At 36.7% G+C, this 22,358-nt stretch overlaps 1 protein-coding gene across 1 annotated transcript in view; it reads right to left on the bottom strand.

Annotated features, from left to right (window-relative positions):
* Positions 1-22,358, bottom strand: part of LOC124367459 (protein PTHB1) — a 59,369-nt gene that overhangs the window by 9,670 nt on the left and 27,341 nt on the right. Inside the window, exons 8-13 of the mRNA XM_046824284.1 lie at positions 16,807-16,998; positions 14,654-14,896; positions 12,412-12,716; positions 5,163-5,327; positions 2,229-2,372; positions 515-704 (exon numbers count right to left, since the gene is read on the bottom strand). Of these exons, the coding sequence (XP_046680240.1) occupies positions 515-704; positions 2,229-2,372; positions 5,163-5,327; positions 12,412-12,716; positions 14,654-14,896; positions 16,807-16,998 (1,239 nt within the window). The remainder of the gene's footprint in view (positions 1-514; positions 705-2,228; positions 2,373-5,162; positions 5,328-12,411; positions 12,717-14,653; positions 14,897-16,806; positions 16,999-22,358) is intronic.

The raw sequence follows: 22,358 nt of genomic DNA, 5'->3' as shown, positions 1-22,358 counted from the left end.
TCCAACCTGGATACCAATACAGTCTCAGCCACAGCCTCCCATTCCCAAAGACCAAAACCTGTGTGAGTGTGATCAGTACTTCTCAGTTTCCGCCCTGGATTTCAATACAGTCCCAGCAACAGCTTCCCATTCCCAAAGACCAAAACCTATATGAGTGTGATCAGTACTTCTCAGTTCCAACCTGGATACTAATACAGTCCCAGCCACAGCCTCCCATTCCCAAAGACCAAAACCTATATGAGTGTGATCAGTACTTCTCAGTTTCCGCCCTGGATGCCAATACAGTCTCAGCCACAGCTTCCCATTCCCAAACACAAAAAACTCTGTGAGTGTGATCAGTACTTCTCAGTTCCAACCTAGATTTCAATACAGTCCCAGCAACAGCTTCCCATTCCCATTCCCAAAACCTGTGTGAGTGTGATCAGTACTCAAAGTTCCATCCTGAATTTCAATACTGTCCCAGCCACAGCCCCTCCCATTCTCAGACACAAAAACCTATCAGTGTGATCTGTACCTCTCATTTCCTCCCGGGACTTCACTGCTGTCCCAGCCATGACACGATCCAGAGCGACTGTGATGTGCTTCTTGAAGCGCGTAGGGTCACGCAAAGCCTCCACTGCAGTGCGCTGATGATCCCGCACTGACTTTGCTAGGCTGGTCGACAAAAGGTAGTTTACCCCTGGCTCGCAAACTTCTTCCCAACCCTTTTAACAACAAAATTCACTTGTAATAGGAAAGAAAAACCTCCCATTGCAGTAAAAATTGTCATATCTTTCCCAACAAGATATCTGAACAAATATTCAATAAGTCAATTTATTTAAAAACAAATTTCCATTAAACATTTTTACTTCACACAATTCTTTTAGCGAATAGTTGCAGTTGTTATAATTCAGAAGAACAGATAGAATATGGAATTTTTACATCACTAACTAAAAAAAAATTCGGAAATTCCTCTGGCATTAAAAGGATAACCGAAATGGTTCCAATCCCATAAAATTTTGTTTATTAGAATTGGAATTGTGTTTGAGCATAGGTATCAAAATATCAATTGTTGATCCTTAATACAATTCTCTCATTTTAATGCAATTTTTTTTATGTTTCTCTACTCTAATTGTTATAATATTCAACAACTACTATATTGAGAGACAAAACATGATCACTTTGTTACAACAGAAACAACAAAAAGAATAATACAAGATCAACAATGTAAAAAACGCTTTGCAATGACCATACATGGCCTTTACGTTTATTAAGCTATTCTATTAAAGAGATAATATAGAATTTAAGACTGGTCAGGAATAATTATAATTATAGCACTAGAAGTAGGGAAGATATTGCATTACACCCCAAATGTTAATATTGTACTCCATAAAAACCAAAATATATTGGTTCAACATCTCCCAAAGGATATTACATTAGCGGCTTATTTATGAAAAAAGTAAAGAACCCAACATGTAAACAAAGTAGCTCGGTAGTCTTTGAAGAGCTTTAATAATACATTTTAACTACATGACTACAGAGGTGGCCATCTCGGGCAGCATCTTCAGAGGGTGACAAAAAGACTAAAAATGGCAGATGTATAAATTTAGACAAATGAAAATGCTAAAGACATTGAAGAAAATTACCTATGTAATGAATCTCAAGCTATTGCAAGGGGAGTATCCTAATACTGCAATCTGCAAGATGTCTTGAACTACATCCCCAGCAATAATCTTACCAACTGTTCCTCAATAGAAGAAGTGTTGACTACCCGTATATGTTGTTGCTAATGGTGAGCGCAATTTCTTGACACTAGAGTTAATTAAAACTTACAATTGTTCGAAAATTACAGAGAAAGACTTTGAAGACTATTCATCCAATCAATGAACTTCGACCAAACTGTAGAATCAAGTGAACTGTGTCATATTTCACAAATTAAAATTAAAAATGGAGTAATCAATAAATCCTATGCAAACTTTTTTAAATACAAATTTTTCTGCTGGATTGTAAACGGGTTTTTTTTTATTTATTAAATTCTGTTTGGAACATAAAACACAAATACTCTGTTGTATTGGTACTTAACGCTTTGTTACATTTAAAAACATGCTATGAAAGAATCGCTATTCCTGTTTGGAGGGAGAGGAGAGAGTGATGTAGTTTGTATTGGAGGGGTGGCAATAGTATATTTTCTTAGGGCACCGGAATAGCTTACGCCAGCCCTGAATGACTCAAACAGGTCAGTAGCCTACCTGAGTCTCCGAGGAGTGAAGGACATAAGACATGGCAGCGGCCAGATCAGCCCAGTCTTTGGGATTAGTCGAGTCGCAGAGTCTGACCAAGGTCAGCACCAGCCGCACTTCGCAGCTCAGCTCACATCCACACACTGCCAGGGCCTGCCACATACTTGCACCCATTAGCTGCATATGAGTATCACAACGTGAGTCACCAGTGATTCATAAAGATACATTATATCTGTCAGGTATTAGTTACATGTGACTAATGAAGTTGGTGGACTTCTGCACCTGATAGTTTAATGTATATCAGCTCTAGAACGCTACAGTATCCGGCATTTACTCTTTATAACTGTCATGAGTCATCGCAAACTGACTCATGCCGCAAACTGTTAATGTTCACAGTATTGCCTAATCAAACCAGTAATGAATTATTGAATAAACTATAATTCAAAAAAACAGACCCCATATCTTTGGGGGCTAATGCAGTAACGTAGCAAACAATAACATCAATTGAAATCAACGTAAACAAGGAAAACAAACTGTGCATGCCTGAATAAGGGTGACTCATGCCGCACGCAAGGTATGATTGTGTAACCAAAATAATTCATGTGTGGCATGAGCCAACGATGATTCATACATAGTAACACTCTTTTTTTGTAATAATTATAAAATATAGTTTTCTCCACTTTAATCTTTAATTAAATCGGTAAAAATTATTAAAAATATCCAAAATAGAGTCCACATTTGGTCAAATTCTGTACGGTACTCAATAAAATCATACTATTAGTCATTGGTGGCTCACACCGCCTTGTAATAATTGGTAATGAAGTTGTAATAATTTTTTTGTAATAATTATAAAATATAGTTTTCTCCACTTTAATCTTTAATTAAATCGGTAAAAATTATTAAAAATATCCAAAATAGAGTCCACATTTGGTCAAATTCTGTACGGTACTCAATAAAATCATACTATTAGTCATTGGTGGCTCACACCGCCTTGAACGTGTTAAATGGTAGGATACACACACAAATTACAAAAGCTCATTCAAAAATTTACATATACATAATTATATAATATACATTCTGTGACAAATCTTCCAATTTTTGTAAATCAAGTTTTTAAAACCCTCATAAATAAATTGCTTTAAATTTAAAAGTCTCTCTAAGGACTAATAAAATCTGTACTCTGTGGTTTCTCAAAATATTCTGCCACACACAGTGGTAAGGGTGACAATGGCGCAGTGTAGTGGGTACGGCGGTTATCGCAAGATAACCAGATCAAGCAACGCCGAGCGTGGCCGCTGTTTGGACAGGTTACCGCTGAGCGATCCTGTCCTTACAAGCGGCCCGCCTGCCCGGCCATTGGTGGTGGTTCGGAAGTCACCTTTAAGGGGGCTGGCCCAGTATCGCAATCACGTTTGCATGGTTTTGGAAAACAATTTTGTATTCAGTCAAATATTGCCCAATTTGTTTGAAACTTTCAGGTTAAGTCAAAATAGACTTTTTATACACACTTAAGAAAAAACAAAATTGTAAATATAAAATTTATTATTTTTTTTTAATTTTTGTTTTTTTGCAAAAAAAATCTTTAGTCTAATGGTTTTAACATGATAAATAATCTACCTTATGAGATAATTTCACAAAATAAAATGTATCTTGTTCCTAGGCAATAGTTTCTTGGCCTGAACTAAAAATATATAAAAAAATGTACAAATAAAAAAAATTACTGAATTTTAAAGTAGTTTTACCAAAAAAATTGACTTTTTAGAAGGTAAATAGGCTTGGAATATAAGAAATACTTTACTCACCATTTTAATTTTAGTTCAAGCCATTTACACAGCTAAAATGAAGATGTGGTGAAAATTTGGTGAAGATTGCTCCAACTTTTGGAGTTATGATGTAAATAATAGGAAAAAAAACAATGTTTCGGGAAATCGCAAACAAACATATTTTATTGATAAATTTACTAAAATGGTACTCTAAAATCCTCCAGCAGCATAAGAAACACCTTCCTTTTCCTTGTCTTGACTTTCCTTTTCTATTCTAAGCCTTCTCCTTGCTCTCCTTTCTTCCAGACTTGCCAACATAGTTCTTTTATTTGCGTCGCGCACTCGTCGAACGTCAAAAGTCTCCATGCAGCTGTTGAAGTGTTTTCCGGGTTTGATTTTCAAGTGGTCTAGCACTTTTGACTTTGCATTATTCCCTTCATTAAATATCAGGGAAGCTTCATGAGCAGCTATTTCCACAATATCCCTTCCTGCAAATCCTTTTTTAGGACACAGTGACCACAAAATACTGTTGAAACTTTCGTTGGAGTTCTGTGTTTTTCCCATAAGACATCTTTGGAGGAGGTTTGGAATTGTTAGGTCTACAAATATTGGTTTTATCTCCAGCATGATGGCTTTGGGGATAGTGTTTTTATGTTTAAAAGTCCCAAGACTGTTTGAAGCAACTGCTTGTTGGTATAAAAGACTGGAAAATAGAATCAAAACAAAGTCTTGTCTGACATACGTTTACACTTTTACCTGTAACTCAGCCAAAAAAAATCGTATGCCCATGATATTTACATCAAATTAATTGTAAATAAACAAGAAAAAATTAAAAAATATAAAAAAAAATTGCAAAAAAAATTGCAAAAAAATTTTTTTTTTACTGGGCCAGCCCCCTTAAGCCGTTGGTCCCCAGGTTAAGTGTTAGAGAGGGTTTATTAGCCCTAACTTCGCCTGGTAAAATAAGACATTCTTTAATTTACTTTTTTTTACTTTTAAGGGTGTGAAAGACCAATCAAAAGAAGGCCAATAGATTAGTCATATCTTTTAGACAAACAGTTCAAACTACTAATTTAAATTAAATTTTCATAGTCAAAAATATCTTATATTTCTACGAAATCAATTGAAAATCATCTATCCAGCGGCAGGCTACGGATTTAACAAATTCACTCTCGGTTACCAGTTGAGTGTCCTCGATGGCATGAGAAGTCTCCACGATCTGTCGATGAGTGTCGGCCAGTATCCTGTCCAGTCCCACCAGAGGCAGCACTGTCTTCTCTCTCAGCTTACTCAGAAGCCGTCGCTGGATCGCCCGATACTGAGTTGTCTGTTGGCCGAGATTCTCCTGGTCCGCAAAAATGACACGTTGTTACCAGTCAGTGCCGTAGACAGTTGTAAAACAATGACCATTTACTTAGCAAAACACAACTGTAGTTTTTTAAAAAGAGAACCATTAAATTAATTTCTCTTGACAAAATGCAAACATCGAAAAGGAATTTATTCTAAAAGTCATTGATTCCATTTAAAATTTTAGAAATATAGAATTGATCCGAGTACAGTTTTGGTTCTTAGTTATGATTGATTTTTCTAATATGGTGTGTGTCTAGTATATTCTCTTAGAAAAAACCATTTATAATGAACCGAGCAACCATCACAAACAGGTCATATTTTGGCATAATTTAATTGATTCACCTTTATTTTGATTAGTTCAGAGAGGGTTGGTCTATCACATCTAATCATTGTACTTGGAGCTGGGCGTCTAGCAATCATAATAATTAAATTCAAGACCTTTTTTCTAATTCAAAGACCTCATGCTCTATAGAAAATAAAGTCTAAATATAACACTTAGCGCTTCCAAACGACAATGCAGAAGAGTCAGCATATTCTGAAGGGTGTCTGTTAAAATAATTTTGTTATAGAAAAAGTATTAGTAAACCAACCTTTTATTTTATTAACTTTTTTTCTACGTTAAAACACAATTGCAATACTTACAAGAGTATGATGGTGATGAAAAATAGGTGGTATAAACAAATTTGAATTTGAATATACTTTATGTATATTTCTATTATTTACAAGTGCTCTCTTATTTAAGACTTAATTTTTTTAATTTCTTGATTTATGCTGTGCAGCTCTTCAACTAAAAAGTAGCCTTTCTTTTGTCTTCCACATGCCGATGCATGCTGATCTTTATCAGTCATAGTGTAACAAATATTGGCTTGATGTTTTTTGCCTTTTGCATGGCTTTTTAAAGCAGAACGGCCCATTTAATCAAATCAAAATGTGAAATTACACCATACACACTGAGCTGTCATTTTCAGTTTTCCTTCTTTAACCCACAGAAAATAATTCCTCCACTGAGGTTGAAAATTTACAATAGGTATGATGAATTGACCTGCAATACAAAAATTTAAATAATAACATATAAAAACTGAGCATTTTTTATTTATCTAGGTGCACCTGTAACATATGACAGAAATTTTGGAGTTAATTGTAGTAATGAGATTTTTTTTAATTTGTCTAGGCAATATTGTTTTTTCAACAGGAGGTTCTGATCTTGGTTAAAGATGTTATTTTTTTCTACTCTGTGTTGGTGGTGAATATCTAAGGTAAATGAATGATAAGTAAATGAATCTGAGCATGCTATCCACTGTGTTTCTTTTCCTTCTAGGTTTAATTCTGATCCGCCATCCCGTTCGCTACCATGGGTGCGCGCTTCCTAATTGTCTATTTTGGGTGTGCGAACGGAGATGTGCGGTTTCAAAACTAAACATAAATTTATTTGAAGTAGGCCTACAGAACTTCATTTTAGCTGCTTACAAGTTGTACATATAAATGTTGCACTAGACAAGATTAAAAAAAATGTTTATTCTTTAACTTTATACCGTCAATTCTTTTACTTAATATATTTTTAAAACATATATAGTTTATTACATCTACAAAAGATTTCGAGGTTTGCTAAATATAAACCAACAAACCACAATGTTCATATTCTTTACATTAAAAGGTCACTTCCATAATGGGACAGATTTAATTTTGGGAGGGTGGCACTGTACGGGTGTCTAATGATACAGCTTACACTTTATATATATATAGTTTGTCATATTTATAAAACAAAATAATCAACATACAAAATATACAAGAAATAAAAAAAAGTTTTATTAAGTAAACAAATTCCTGAGACAGTTAAATCCCATTTCCTGGCGCTTTAAAAAGGAAGTCAAGTCATATAAATTGGGATAAAGATTTGTTTCCTCATTTGTAGTTCTATATTGAAAGTTTAAAGAATAAAACTATGGCTAGAAAAATAAGGCATATAATCATAAACTGTAGTAACTCGAATTTAATTTCAATCACAACAGCCCAATGGTGGTGCCATCTGTGGAAGATCTATTTTAGGGTTTGATTATTTGTAATTCCAGCCCGATGTTAGAGATGCCACTTGTCGTAGTTTGGTTTCTTTGTTGATTTAATAGCCCATCAGTTGAGTACCATTTAATGAAGATCTGGTTTTAATTTCAATTCTTTGACCCATGTGCTGAACTTCGTTGTTTAGGTGTTATTAGTTCATAGTAAACGGGCTCAAATTGTTTCTGTTACCTGTACTGGAGTGGTGAATATAATTGTTTAATTTAATAACCAAATTTGTTATTTTAATTTTAATAATTCAAGTGTCAAATTACCATATGTTACGTAATCTAGGGTATTTCAAATCAAGTTTCGTCACTTAAGATACTACTCAGCAATTATAAGCTCCGGATTTAATTAATTTTATTCACTTCAAATTTTACATTTATATATGAGCATGTGTATTGCATTGCTCACCAACTTCATTAATACAGTTCTGTTGTTCAACAAAATTAATTTCATATGAAACGCGTGGTTCGTCTTTTAACAGCTGAATATATCATATCATTATTAGAATAATTAATGGTGAACTAAAACTCTTTTTTGAAAATTAATTTTAATTTTATTTCATACACATATTCTATCTTTGAGAAAATATTAAACACAGAATACTAATCAAAATTACAACTGTGTCATATAAATTTAACATCTGTTTAAATGGTCCACATGTGTATATTTAGTTGTTTATTTATTTATTTTATAGTTAGAGGTTAATGTACAGACTGAAGATGGTTTATACCGAAACGTGTATGAAATCAAATTAAAATTAATTTTCAAAAAAGGGTTTTAGTTCACCATTAATTATTCTAACATAAAGATGACCCTATAATGTGGAGTAAGTAATAACATAACACACCATTATTATTTATCAAACCAAAACAAATTACACTCAGAAACATTTACAAGTTTTAATAGGTGATCTAGTTAAACATTTTGATATCACTAAACTTAAAATTTTACTTAAAAATATGTGCTTCTAGAATATAAGCCAGACACACGTTACCGTTACTCAGACCAGAGAGACAAAGAAGGCTGAGATTACTCCGACAAACGCTGAGGTCCACAATCAAACACCGGAGGCGATGTATGTAACCTCACTCTCGTAGATCTTGCAAGTGAGGAGTAACCAGTTTGGACAGGTTGTCAATGTCAGGATAATCATCATCGCTTTGATCAAGGGATGTGATGAGCTCATTTGTCAGTTTAAAGTTTTCAAATATATTCTTCTCAACCCTGGTTAACCAAGTGGCTAATTTCTTAAAAAAAAAGTTGATTTTATCTTGTGCAAAAAGTATGGTCTTGTCTCTTTCCTGCAAGGAAACGTTGAGATTGATCGGATGATGAAATATGTCTGCTAAATAAGCAAGTTTTAATAGCCATTCATTGTCACCAAAAAACCGACAAGGTCTTTACTTGCAACTTGAAAACATGTCTTAAGCTTAGAGTGCAAAGCGAACACTCGAGAAAACATCTTCCCTAGTGACACCTTGCCTCTGTGTGAAGCAAGAGGCATTTGTACTGTGCCTCCATTTCTTCGCATATCTGTGATAACAGTCGACATTGTAATGACTACCTTAACAGTTACGTTCAACAATGTTTTTAGCTTGGTGGACATGACCTTGGTAGCTAATGCCTGATGAAGCAAAAAACAATGAATCCAAGAGTCATTAGGCATGACATTTTTCATCCATCACAAGAAACTGCTGTCTTTCCCAGTCATTGCTTTGGCACCATCACTGCAGAGCTGCTAAGAACCAATCAACATCAGACTTGAATCATTTAACAATCGACGGAATAAAAGAAACGGACCCAAAGAAAATCGCTGACCACTTTAACACCTTCTTTGTAAATATAGCAGAAAACACGCTAAAGCAACACCACATATCGAATGACAACTTACTGTATAGTCCATGCTACAATATAGATACCACAATAACAGAAATGACCCCAACCACAGCCAAAGAAATTAAACAAACAATCCGTTCATTGAAAAGTAAAACCTCCTCGGGTTTGGACGAGATTTAATCAAAAATCATAAAATTTTGCAAAGCTGAACTTCTGAAACCAATCCTTCACATCACTAACATATCCTTTATACAGAGCATATTTCAAAAAAACTTAAAACAGGCCAAAGTATACCCTAAATATAAACAAGGAAACAAAGATGAAGCAACAAACTACCGTCCCATTTCACTACTACCAACTGTATCAAAAATAATAGAGAAGATCACTCTTTCTAGACTACTCACTCACCTACAAGACAATAACCTCCAATCCAATAATAAACATGGCTTCAGAAAAGAAAGATCTACATCAACTGCAATAATAGACCTTGTTGAATATATTACAGACATCCTGGAAGAGGGCAACACCATCAATAGTATCTTTTTAGACTTGAGCAAAGCTTTCGACTGTCTTGGCCATAAGCTCATCCTAGCCAAACTACAAACTCTTGGCGTCCAACAGTCAGCCTTAAATGGTTTGAGAGTTATTTGACGAAAGATACCAAGTTGTACAGGTTAAACAGAGAAGAATGGGAGAGACCTGTATTGTTAAATCTGAAAAACTACCTATGACTCGAGGGGTTCCCCAAGGCTCCGTCTTAGGACCAGTGTTATATATTTTATTCATCAATGACCTGCATTCTTGGAAAACTACACAAATTCCATCATGTACGCAGACGATACCGTACTACTTTCAGCCCAGAAGGATGTTGAACAGCTAGAAATAAACTCCTACATCTCATTCAATATGGCCCAACAATATTGCAAATACAATGATCTGGTCTTAAACAGCTTGAAAACTAAACAACTCACTCTAGGAACTAATAAAAACTATGTGTCCGAAATCCCTGGTATTCAAGAAACAGAGGACATGAATTATTTAGGAATAACACTAAATAATACATTCACATGGACAAATCACATTGACAACTTATGCCTGAAGCTAAATTCATCACTCTATGCTTTGCGAAGGACCCATGCAACAAGCACTCTTGAATATACCAAAATAGCGTACTATGCCCTATTTGAAAGTCATCTCAGGTATGGGATAGCAGCATGGGGGGGCACAACTCAATTTAACCTACTAAAAGTCCTCAAAACTCAGAAGAAAGCAATCCGGTTAATGGGGAAGCTAGGACCTAGAGAAAGCTGCAGAGCTACTTTTAAAGAATTGAATATACTGACAGTGACTTCTCTATATATTCTGGAAACGATATTGTACTGCTTATCAAAAGACTTTCCTCGAAATAGTAATCTTCATGAACATAACCCAAGACATGGTCAAGACTTTTCACTACCTCTTCACAGAACAGCTGTATTTGAGAAAAAACCAACCTATGCCGGGAAAAAACTTTTTAATGCTCTGCCAGAAGAAATTAAGAAAAATGAAAACAATCACATTAACATGAAGACTGCAATAAAGAACTGGCTCTTGCAAAGAACCATCTACACAGTGGAGGAATTTTACTTATGGATACTGACAACTTAACAGAGACAAACATGAACTTTTATATTTTATAACTATGTAAACTTTTTGTTAATTGACGCTACTTGTAATCTTAAAGATTATCAATAAAGAATTTCTGATTTCAGATTGAAATACACTTTTGAAAATCAATTTGAAGCGAATCGGTTACAGAATTTAAACATTTCCTGTCGGGTGGTTAGGTAAAGGTTTGCAAAATAAAATGTCTTTTTTCACATTACTATCACTTTCATGGCATAAACTGTGCCAAACTCGATACAGCCATAGACTAGCCAACTTGAATGGAAATGTAGTCAGTCACTTTTATGCAAATTTGTTTTGAACTGATCCTTCATATTTTCCGTTATTCCGTTATCTCAGTAATGCGCTTCCCCACCGAATTGTTCAACAGATGGGTGGAAAGCTTCTTAGCTGCATCTGGACTGATCATAGTTGAAACCATATCCTGAGCAACAGGTAGAATGAGGTCTTCAGCAATCGTGTGTTGCTTACCTTTCTTTGCTTTTCGTAAATCCACTTGATACGATGCTAGGAAAGCACTTTTGCTCACATTATTTCCACTTAACTTAACTACTGAATTTTTCTGGTAATCTAAAACAGTTAACTTACGTTCAAAAAAGTGTATTTCTAAATGGCGAATCATCTTGAAAGGTTTCATACTCTCGGCCGATAACAACTCGTTGCAAATAACACATTGTGGCCGATATCTGAGCACCGTAAATCCATAGTACTTGATATAACTGTCAGTATACTTTCTCACTTTTCCCCTCTTCTGTTCATGATTAGCATGAGAAGTCAAAGGGCCTGCACGCTTAACAAACTTATCCATAGTTAGAACAAAATCAAACAATACGTGACCGAATAGAACAAGAGACATAAGTGCTTGAGCCACTGCGCAATTCGAACTGGATGCTCCCCATCCCTCTGCCTCACCCACTGCCTCTCCCTCTACCATAGATAACAAATCCCCCCCCACCACCTCACAACCAGCTACACTCAATAAGCCCATCACTGATCACCACACTGCAAAATATTTTAGGGGGTTGGAGCTTAAACGTATGTGCTAAAATCGGTTGCAGGAAGAAAAAGTTTGCGAACCGTATTAGAGCATAGTCTGGAAGGAATAGTATCTATCATTCTTAAAAAGATATGAGTTAATCTGATTTCCCTTCATCCAATATGAGATAATGGGTTTGGCTAACGGGGGCAGATTAAGAATGAAGTTTAGGGAGGGAGCCACAACTAGGGATGTGAGGGTAAGGAATACCCCCCCCCCATGGAATGGGGTGTCTGGGGGCCCTATCCAGGAGAATTTTAAAACATCTTAAAACGCGTTTATGCATTTTAGAGTTTAAAATTTACTTTTATGCAAAACAAAAACTAAAGAATATATCTTTTAAAAAAACATTTGGGGAGTGTTAATTACTACCCCCTTAAATTCTGCCTGGGTTGCCACACAGGTTTGGTCATCTAGTGGTTGTGTACACCACCGAAATTGACCGTATGGAATTGTAATCTTTGTTGATAGTACTCACTTGAAGTGAGTTGATCTGGTTGCGCAGTTCAATATGTCGGTCCACCACAGCGAGCAGGGAGGTTGTGGGGAGAGACGTTCCAGTGTACGTGACAGTTGTGGTGGCACCCCTGTGTCTCGCCTCCAGTCTGGCCACCAGCTGGGACACGACTAGACACATGGCGGCTGTGCTGTCTCCCTGGACACGGTAACGAGGCTCCCCCTTGCCCACGATCACAGTGGCAGTGAGAGTGGGTGCGCTGCGGTGGGCGAGTCCGACAGCTGTCTCCGAGCACCCAGCCACTTCCCACTGTTCCCCAGTCAGTTCTGTTCCCACAATTTATTGAAAACAGAAATCTTTTCATTCATGTATAACCTATTACACTAACAATACTACCTGCAAAGTATCAGGGAGCAATACCACTTTTTGTACTGACATATCCACTAACTACCTCATTGTATACTGAGTTACACTGAAATAGTGAAAAGGTCAGATTTATATTTGTGAACTCAACCTGGCAATGTCAACAAAAAAATACTAAAACATATGATATTGTTAGTTTATTTTACAGAAAACTATAGTGGTACTGATGTTTTTGTAGTATTGATTACATATTCCATTAGTGATGGAATAAAATATAGAATTCCACCAAATATGGAGTTGATAGAGTAGGCGTTTGATCGAGTCAATACACTTAATATCAAGTAGTGCGATGAATGGGGATGTTCAGATTTCCTGATATAACACATTTCAAATGAACGGGATGAAGGATGAGGCTGTAAATTTGGAGCCAGATAAAAATATATTTACAAAATTTGTCATTTTAGAATTATTAATGGTAATGTGTTTGAAATTTATTGATGGTTTTTTTAATTTACTCCTCAGCGTGACAATCTATGAAGAGCCCTGGTCTTTTCTACACCAATTCCTTTCACTCCAATTTGGTTGAGATCCTCACTCAAATCATTTACCCACAATTGTTTCTTAGATTTCATCAAAGTATCAGCTCTCTCGTTCATTTCTTTTATACCTTTTTGCAATCCTCATTTCAGACATTTCCACGTGAAAGAAAGTTGGGGTACTCGTAAACAAAAATGATGTGAAATATACGCAATGGTAATCTGTGATTTACATAAATTAGAAAAAATATTTAATTGGTATTATTTCTTCGGGAATTGAAACATCACCAATTCTTCAATTTTTTTGTATTAGGCTATGCCTATTAGTGAAATTGTGGTTGGTGAAAGGATGTATAAATGCATAAAAAATAACAATAATGAATACTTTGTTTGAAGGTTATTTTTGACGATGGAAGGATTGTGAAGGAAACAGGATTTTTCCGGACATTTGCCATCGTTCAGTGAAACAAGAAATCAGTAACACTACGTTTCGAGATCTGCAATCTGATCTCTTCTTCAAGTAAAGAACTAACCTAATACATAATAATTACAAACTAGGTTAAAATAAACAAATCTTACCAAAACGTTGTGGCACGCCTAAGTCAGGAATCACAACCTACATGTTGTTTGTCAACTTCACTAACTCTATAAACATGCACTTAATAAAAAACTATACAGAACACTAATCATTAAAACTGAACTATGGAATACAGGTCACAATACGTCTTCTCTCGTCTACTAACCACCTACGACTGACCAGAGGGACTAGCCAATGGTAATCGTCACGGCTGGCTAAAACAAGATGGCGTGATGGAATAATAAATAACTATAATTTGAATTAAATCCAACCTTTTTAGTCTATAAGGCGACTTAAAATTAGAATGAAATTGTTAATAGGTCCATCTTATTATTAAAGAAAGAATAAAAATCAAATCTTTAGAAATTTGAAAATGAAATCCCCATAGTCTTATTCCTAATGTAAATATGCAGAAAACACAATACAATAATCGCACATATTGAAAAAGGTCCAAAATTTATAAGGAAAAATTACCACCATTTTGAAAATTGTAAACACAACAATGGGTTTAATTCCTTACCCACAACACATCACATTTGGATTCTTGGAAACTTTAAAAATTCAATACAAGAGATAAGTTAAAATAAAACTATTCTTCTACAAATAACCAAATAAATAAGTTGCCTTTACAAAATGTGTATAATTGTCATTTACTTTATATTTTCAATTATTTTGAAATTGTTTTTTTATTTTAACTGATTTATTTATCATAAAATAATTACAGGCATACATTTGAATAATGTGCTGAATTGTATATTATTGATGGTCAATACAAATTCCAGTATACCTGGGAAGAGCTGGTTGAGTGGCACGATGGAATGCGCCACAGCCAGCGTAATCTTGTGTTCTGCCTGCTTGCTGGGCACGGCTGGCTGTAACACCAGCGCGCACGGCAGCGCAGCTGTGGCCTGTACCACTCGAGCAGTGTTGTTCATGACGTACACCGCCACCACACTGACGTCCAGTGAGAGCACCGGGACAGTGTGGGTGTGCAGGAACATCACCAGGCTGCTCACTTCCACAGCCTCACCTGCACGAATCACATCTCCGTTGGAGGTTTTCCTCTTCCATCAACATTTCAAGCATAAACAAGACATTTATGAATTTTCCAATGAAGTTTCTTACAGTGATACCACCTGACTGATACATTACATATTTCGATAAATAATTATGAACTAAACATTTTATTTTTACTTTAATACTTTATTGTTACTGTTATTTTGACTGGATGTTTTAGAACAGTGGAAAGCTCTCAACGTAACACTAAGTTCAGGACCTTCTTGAATGAAATATGAACTAAACCTACCTCTAGAGAATTTGTTTTTTAATAACCATTGGTGTCATTTAAAGCACTAACACTAAGTTCAGGACCTTCTTGAATGAAATATGCACTAAACCTACCTCTAGAGGATTTGTTTTTTTAATAACCATTGGCGTTATTTAAAGCACTAACACTAAGTTCAGGACCTTCTTGAATGAAATATGAACTAAACCTACCTCTAGAGGATTTGTTTTTTAATAACCATTGGCGTCATTTAAAGCACTAACACTAAGTTCAGGACCTTCTTGAATGAAATATGAACTAAACCAACCTCTAGAGGATTTGTTTTTTAATAACCATTGGCGTCATTTAAAGCACTAACACTAAGTTCAGGACCTTCTTGAATGAAATATGAACTAAACCTACCTCTAGAGGATTTGTTTTTTAATAACCATTGGCGTCATTTAAAGCAACTTTTATACATAGAACCAGTTAATTCTAAAGAATTATTGAACCAAATTTTAAATGCTTGTGAACTGCTTAAGAACAACTGAGATGCTATTAAAAAAGCTACACATGGTTTTGTTTTTTTATATGCACTAGATTGTGCATAAATTATCAAGAAAATCATTTTGGACACCATTTATAATAAGGTATGGAATTTAATTTTTTTTTTTGTGGAAAATAAAACTTGCTTGCTGAACTATTTTCCACCAACCGTATTTTTTAAACAAAGACCAGGATGATTTTCTTTTACATGATTCACAAAAAAAAAGGTTTTCCACTTTCAACCCTTACTGATTAATCAGTACATAAAGCTCAATCATTTTTTACTTTGTGTTACATCATGAAATGAGGCTTAGTTGACTACCATATTTGTAAGCTAAGATCGGTTTATTAAGTTTCAAATAAAACACAAACAGCTGATTCAGAGTTGTAATTTTAGAAATTTATCAAAGTGAATTCCCCCGTGATCCAATGAAATATTATTAAACTGCGTAGACACTTGCTAATAATTATTATACTATACATTCCCCTGTTTACAGTATAAACAATGAAATATTTTGTCGAAACAGCTCTGACATGGGACTGTTGCGAGCATTTAATTATGTCAGAAGATATCCAATATAGGATGGGTAAAGGTTAATACAATAAAAGTTTCAAATGTAATACAATTATATGGATTCCATGAAAGCCAAGAAAGAAACAAAACTATAAAATTGAGCAAAAGTGTAAGAGAAGTCAATTAGGTGGCCTTATATGTAGTTGAGATCTCAGCAGTTCAGCGTTTATTCACCATTAAAGTGACACTACTCTATCACACAATATTTATAGAGGTCAAACAAAGAACAGTTCAACCTCACTTAATTCTGTGTCTCAGTTTCACTTCTGAGATAAAAAAATACCTTTTATTGGTTTTGTAGGTTTGTTGGCCAATCAATACATACTGTATTCTGGATATCCTATTAATTAAAAATAGGAAAAGTAGGAAAGGTCTAAGCCCTGTACTTTTTATGAGACAGTCCCCGAATTGATAATCTGAATACACTACTTTTTTTACTTATATTTATTACCTAAATAAATTACAAGTCCATGAAATGAGAAAAGAACAGTTTTTTATAACTTGTAGACAAAGCGAGTATCAAGTCCTTATTAGCATTAAATATAGGCTTTCTCACACAAACTGGGGAGATGATGAGTAGCTGGAACTGCAGCCAGTGGTGGGGTGGCTGTGATAGTAACTTGCACGTTGTTGAGAGCCGTAGAGGGTGACAGCCTCACGATCAGGTGACATTCACTGGGGTCAGTCAGGGGTAGTGTGCGGACAGTCACATTTAGTTCATGACACTCTGTCGCCTGCAAAGCTGCCACTAAATAGAATACAAAATTTAGAGTAAAAATGTTATCCTTAAGTTTGCAATTTTGTGTTAAATACTAGGCATATCGAGAAAGTACGTATATTGAAGTTCTCATGGCTGGAGGAATACTTTTTCGACAAGTTGACTACAATGCCGTGTAGCCTGATTCCTCCCTTCCGCACATTGAGAACTGTCGATGAGATTTTATATTTCGTGAAAAATGTGAATCCAATATCCCACAAAGAGCGAAATACACTCGTTATATTTTTTGGAAGAAAAAACTTCTGTTGAGGTTTATATGAGGCAAAAACTGCATATTATGGGGATAAAGCTATGAATCATACGAGTGTGTTCAAGTGGTGTTAAGAGTTAAAAACGGTCATACGACAGAGCATGATAATCAGAAGAGTGGAAGACCTTCAATTGTGACTGAAGTTCTGGAAAAATTGAAAATGTGCTCTGTAACGATCGCAGATTGATGATGGATGAAATCTCTGCTACGCGAAACCATCACAGAAACCTTCGGATATCAGAAACTATCCACACAGCGAGTACAAAAACAGCTGACATACCAAACAAAACAACATGAATCGAGTGGACGCTAGAAAAGAGGTTTTGAGACGCTACAAAATCCATGGGGATAAATTTCTCTGCTCCATTATATAGAATTATGCAGTTTTAAATAAGATAATGGATAACGTTGCGTGTTTCGCACTTGGCAGGAGATTGGATTGACATTTTTCACTAAACGTATTGTCAGGTCAACAGTTATCAACATACTGTGACCTAGAACTGGTCTCATTGTGGTTGAGAGGAATCAGACTACACAGCAGTGTAGCCAACGTGTCGAAAAAAAATCCCTCTAGTCGTAAGAGCCTCAGTACACTTACTTTCTGAATATGGTAACATGGTATCTTCTGTAATAAACTTACCACAGAAACGGCAGAAAGCACATATATGGTTATCAGATTGTATTGACTAATTTGGTTTCATAAAATTCCAAAAATATTCAATTAACCCATTGCGGACCACTGACGAGCCCAGCTAGTCACGCAGCGGCCGAGCCTAACGGAACGATGACGAGCTCAGGTCGCAAAAGCGGTCTGCTTTTAAATTTCCCTCCAAATAGTTCTATTAATGTCTGACAGATTGGGCGATCGTGTTCACTTGTCAACTAAGAATGTTTAACAACGGTCTACGTTTAGAGTTTTCTAAAAGTTTTATAAATATCCTACAGAAAGAACTAAGAGCTATCCCTCGTTAAGCATGCGCCTTCCAAAGCAAAGTAAAAATCAAGACTTTTAGAGATCAAGGTTTGATTGTGTCCTGATGGCCACCGAAAATTGGCCTCTAGTTTCCTCTGTAGGAAGACCGGCACCACCACCATCCATCACCAGCGTCCCCCAGCCGATGACCTTGCCTCGCCAGACCAGGGACACGTACACGTGGCTCGGCCTCACGAATTGCGCAATAATAAAGACTCTGTGCGCTCTCTTCCAAAAAGTCACTTCGCCATACTGTGCCATTGAGCCGACAAATTACTCCACGGATTGTTAAATAAAAGAAAGGTAGGAAATTCCAACATTTCCAAGAACAAAATCTACGGTAAATTACTCTTTTTGGAGAATTAAGGACAAAAGAAGTGTAACAATGTTGCTGGCTGAGGCTCAAGATGACATTGCCAAGCGAAATAGTTAGCCAAATAACATAATGATAATTGAGAGAATACAGCATTTTATGTAAAATCCACTTAGGCCTACAGCTTAGAAAACCATTTTCACTATACTACAGCATCTGATCAACTCTCATAGGCTCCATTTTATTGAGAAAGGGGTACTTTGTACTGCCGAGCAAAAGGTCGGCAGTACAAAAAGACGAAGTTTTAAATTTGAAAATCTTTCAAAAATTACCCCTACCCCTTTCCTTTAAAAGTGCCTTTTGGGGCATATTTGGGTGCAAAATATTATTTTCCCGAATCCTTTGGGGTTGAACTTTGGAAATTTCGTTAAAATGGTAGATTTCTCGGTTCAGCCGCCATACATCGCATAAGGGTTGTCTACCTCAATATATACTACTATATTGGCGCTATAAATACTAATTTTCGTAACGGTTTTTGCACCGCAGAGTTTTGAACTCCTGTATTTGCGTAGGGTTTTAGTGAATTGAATTTTTACTTTTTCAATTTTTCCGTTACACGGTGTAATTATTATTCCTACAAATATCTAGGTACTAATTGTTTCGGCCTGACAATGGTGTTATTAAATTAACCTCATTTACAGATGTCAGAGCTGTAATCCGTTGTTTCGCAAACAGAGTTTTACCCAGAAACAGAAGTTTTCTATAGCCCTTTAGAACTCTTCTCCATTATTGATTGAACGGCAGCCCGGATTCGTTGCATCATGTCTTCTCGAGTCCTGGATCCTGATGCATAAGCCAAGTATTTTAAGCCCCCAACAAGTAGTAGTTTAGGACATTAAATCCGAGGATTTGGGGGAGGGGGGGTAGTTGACTGGAACAGTTTGTCAGCACCACTTCAGAGAAGTTGTTACACAAATGTCCATGCAAGTGTTCTAAAAAAAAAGGCCAATAATTTGGTTATCACACCAAGTATTAAGGTTGGTTGTCTCACATCCAGTGGGATTTTCAAAAATTCTCAAAACCTCATGTTATGACTGCTCATTTCTCCATTGCTCCGAAAAGTTGCTTCGTTTCACCATAGAACTTAAATATCAATCTTCGTGCATATTATCACGGGCTGATAAATAAAATTTAATTTTTATTTATCAGTCATTTTTAAGTCATCTCTATGCAATGCTTGATGTAGTGAAATCCGGTATGGGTGCGTTTTTACTGTCCTAAGGACCTGAGTACTCATTCCTTACAGGCCTAGTGAGCTAGCTCACTTTGTTGCAATCCGGTTGTGTGTTTCTAACTTCACGAACACGACTAGCAAGTCTTTGTTAAATCTTTCGTGAATAATGTTCACGGTCCGGGTAGCGTTAAGTGTACAGCGCAGCAGCAGCTGTGTAGTCCTACAAACATTTACCTAAAACCCTATTACCATCAACATCGAGAAAGCTTCTTCTTTGTGAAAGACATAATATTTGACAGACAAGAATACTCGTCAAGGACACGGCACAAAACTGACTAACTAAAAAATCTGATAATACATTATTAAATGAGCAACTTATCACTTGTTCAGAAAGGTTCAGAGTTGATGAAGATACACATGACCATGGCAGTAAAATGTAACGAAACGTACAAACACATGTGTAGATTAATAAAAAAAGGTTAAAATATAGCTGACATTGCTATTTAATTTGTTATCAAACACATCCATCACAGGTCAGTGATGAGATATCAATCAACCAATCATCAAAGTTTAAATTTGATAAGAATTTGCTCATTTTATTAAAAGGTTTATCTAACAGGTACACTTACGGTAACTCTCCTTAATCACCAGGTAACGATGGCATTTTTCCCGCTTTACTGCAGGAGAGTGGGGACTTGGTGATACCCCTGCTCCTACGACTGTTTCGAACTAGTCTAGCGACAGGAGTCATACCCTCATCTTGGAGGACCTCTCTGGGGTTATATTTATCCCGAAGCCAGGCAAACCCTCCTATGAGGTTGCAAAGGCTTATAGACCAATAAGCCTAACATCCTTCTTTGTCAAGACCATGGAGAAGGTTCTGGATAGGCATTTAAGGGACACAGTCCTCATCAATCGTCCCTTACATCCAAATCAACATGCCTATCAGAAAGGTAAATCTTGTGAAACAGCCCTACACTGTCTGGTTGGCAAGATTGAGCAAGCTATTGAACAAAAGGAAATAGCTTTAGCAGTGTTCCTGGACATAGAAGGAGCTTTTGATAATACAAGTACTCACTCTATAGTGTCTAAGCTTACATCCAGGGGTACGGAGAAAACTGTTGTTAGGTGGATAAGTAACATGCTTAAGAGCAGAAGAGCACAGGCATCTCTGTGCGGAGTCACAAGAGAGGTCAAAACGCAGCGAGGATGTCCACAAGGAGGTGTATTATCACCAAGCCTGTGGAACATAGTTGTGGATGACTTACTCTGGACTCTGAATGAACAGGGTATGTATGCTCAAGGCTATGCAGATGATGTTGTCATACTCATAAGAGGTAAGCATAAGGTAACTTGTCTGGAAATGATGCAGAGAGCACTGGCCATTGTGGAGCGATGGTGTGACGAAGAAGGACTTGTAGTAAATCCTTCGAAGACCGTCATGATACCATTTACAAGAAGAAGGAAACTGGAAATCACACAGCCAGTCCTATGTGGGGGCCAGATACAGTTAAGCAGGGAGTTCAAATATCTAGGTGTCAAACTGGATGATAAACTCACCTGGAATTGTCATCTGGAATACATAATCAGACGATCTCAGACTACATTGATGATGGTGAGACGTGCAGTAGGATGCACATGGGGGCTTAGACCCGACATGTCACACTGGCTGTACACCAGAGTCATTAGGCCAATGATGGTGTATGGCTCAGTGGTATGGTGGCCAAAAGTCCAACAGGTGACTGCCGCAAAAAACCTGTCAAAGGTACAGCGGTTGGCATGCTTGGGGACAACGGGTGCCATGAGAGGAACACCAACCGCTGCTATGGAAGTAGTGCTAAATCTCCCACCCCTAGACATATTCGTCATAGGAGAGGCTAGGATGGCTGCCTACAGACTGAAGTGCAATGGGAACTGGCATTATCACCATGCTAGTAAGCACTCCAAGATCGTTGACATTCTCAAACTGGATATTCTAGAAATGATGTCTGACAGAATGGCAAAGGTTACGGACTGGGAAAAACCATTTCAAGTCAACATTGTTGAAAGGAAGGAATGGTCAAAAGGTGAGCCTGACTACATGAAGAAGGCTCTAACCTGGTACACGGACGGGTCAAAGACTCTGAAGGGTACTGGGGCAGGGCTCTGGGGAGCCAGACCGAGGGTTAACTTAAGCTTTAGCCTAGGTAAACTGGCAACTGTCTTTCAGGCTGAAGTTACAGCCCTTGCAGAATGTGCAAGAGTTAATGTGGAAAGGGGCTACAAAGGCAAAAACATCTACATTAACTCGGACAGCAGGGCTGCTCTGCAGGCCTTGGCCAACCATGACTGTAATTCGAAGGCAGTCTGGGAATGCCATAAGGTCTTGAAATTGCTGGCGAAAACCAATAAAGTTATTCTAACTTGGGTGCCTGGACATAGAGGAATCACAGGAAATGAAGGGGCAGACGGTTGCGCTAACTTGGGAGCCAACCGTCTTCTTACCGGTCCTGAACCAACGTGTGGGGTCTCATATAACTTAGCACGTAGATCAGTTACCAAGTGGATGGCTAACAAACAC

Source organism: Homalodisca vitripennis, chromosome 8 (genome assembly GCF_021130785.1).
Source record: "Homalodisca vitripennis isolate AUS2020 chromosome 8, UT_GWSS_2.1, whole genome shotgun sequence".
Lineage (NCBI taxonomy): Eukaryota > Metazoa > Arthropoda > Insecta > Hemiptera > Cicadellidae > Homalodisca > Homalodisca vitripennis.
Note: the sequence above shows the minus strand (reverse complement) of the source record. Positions and strands in the feature narration are given on the sequence as shown.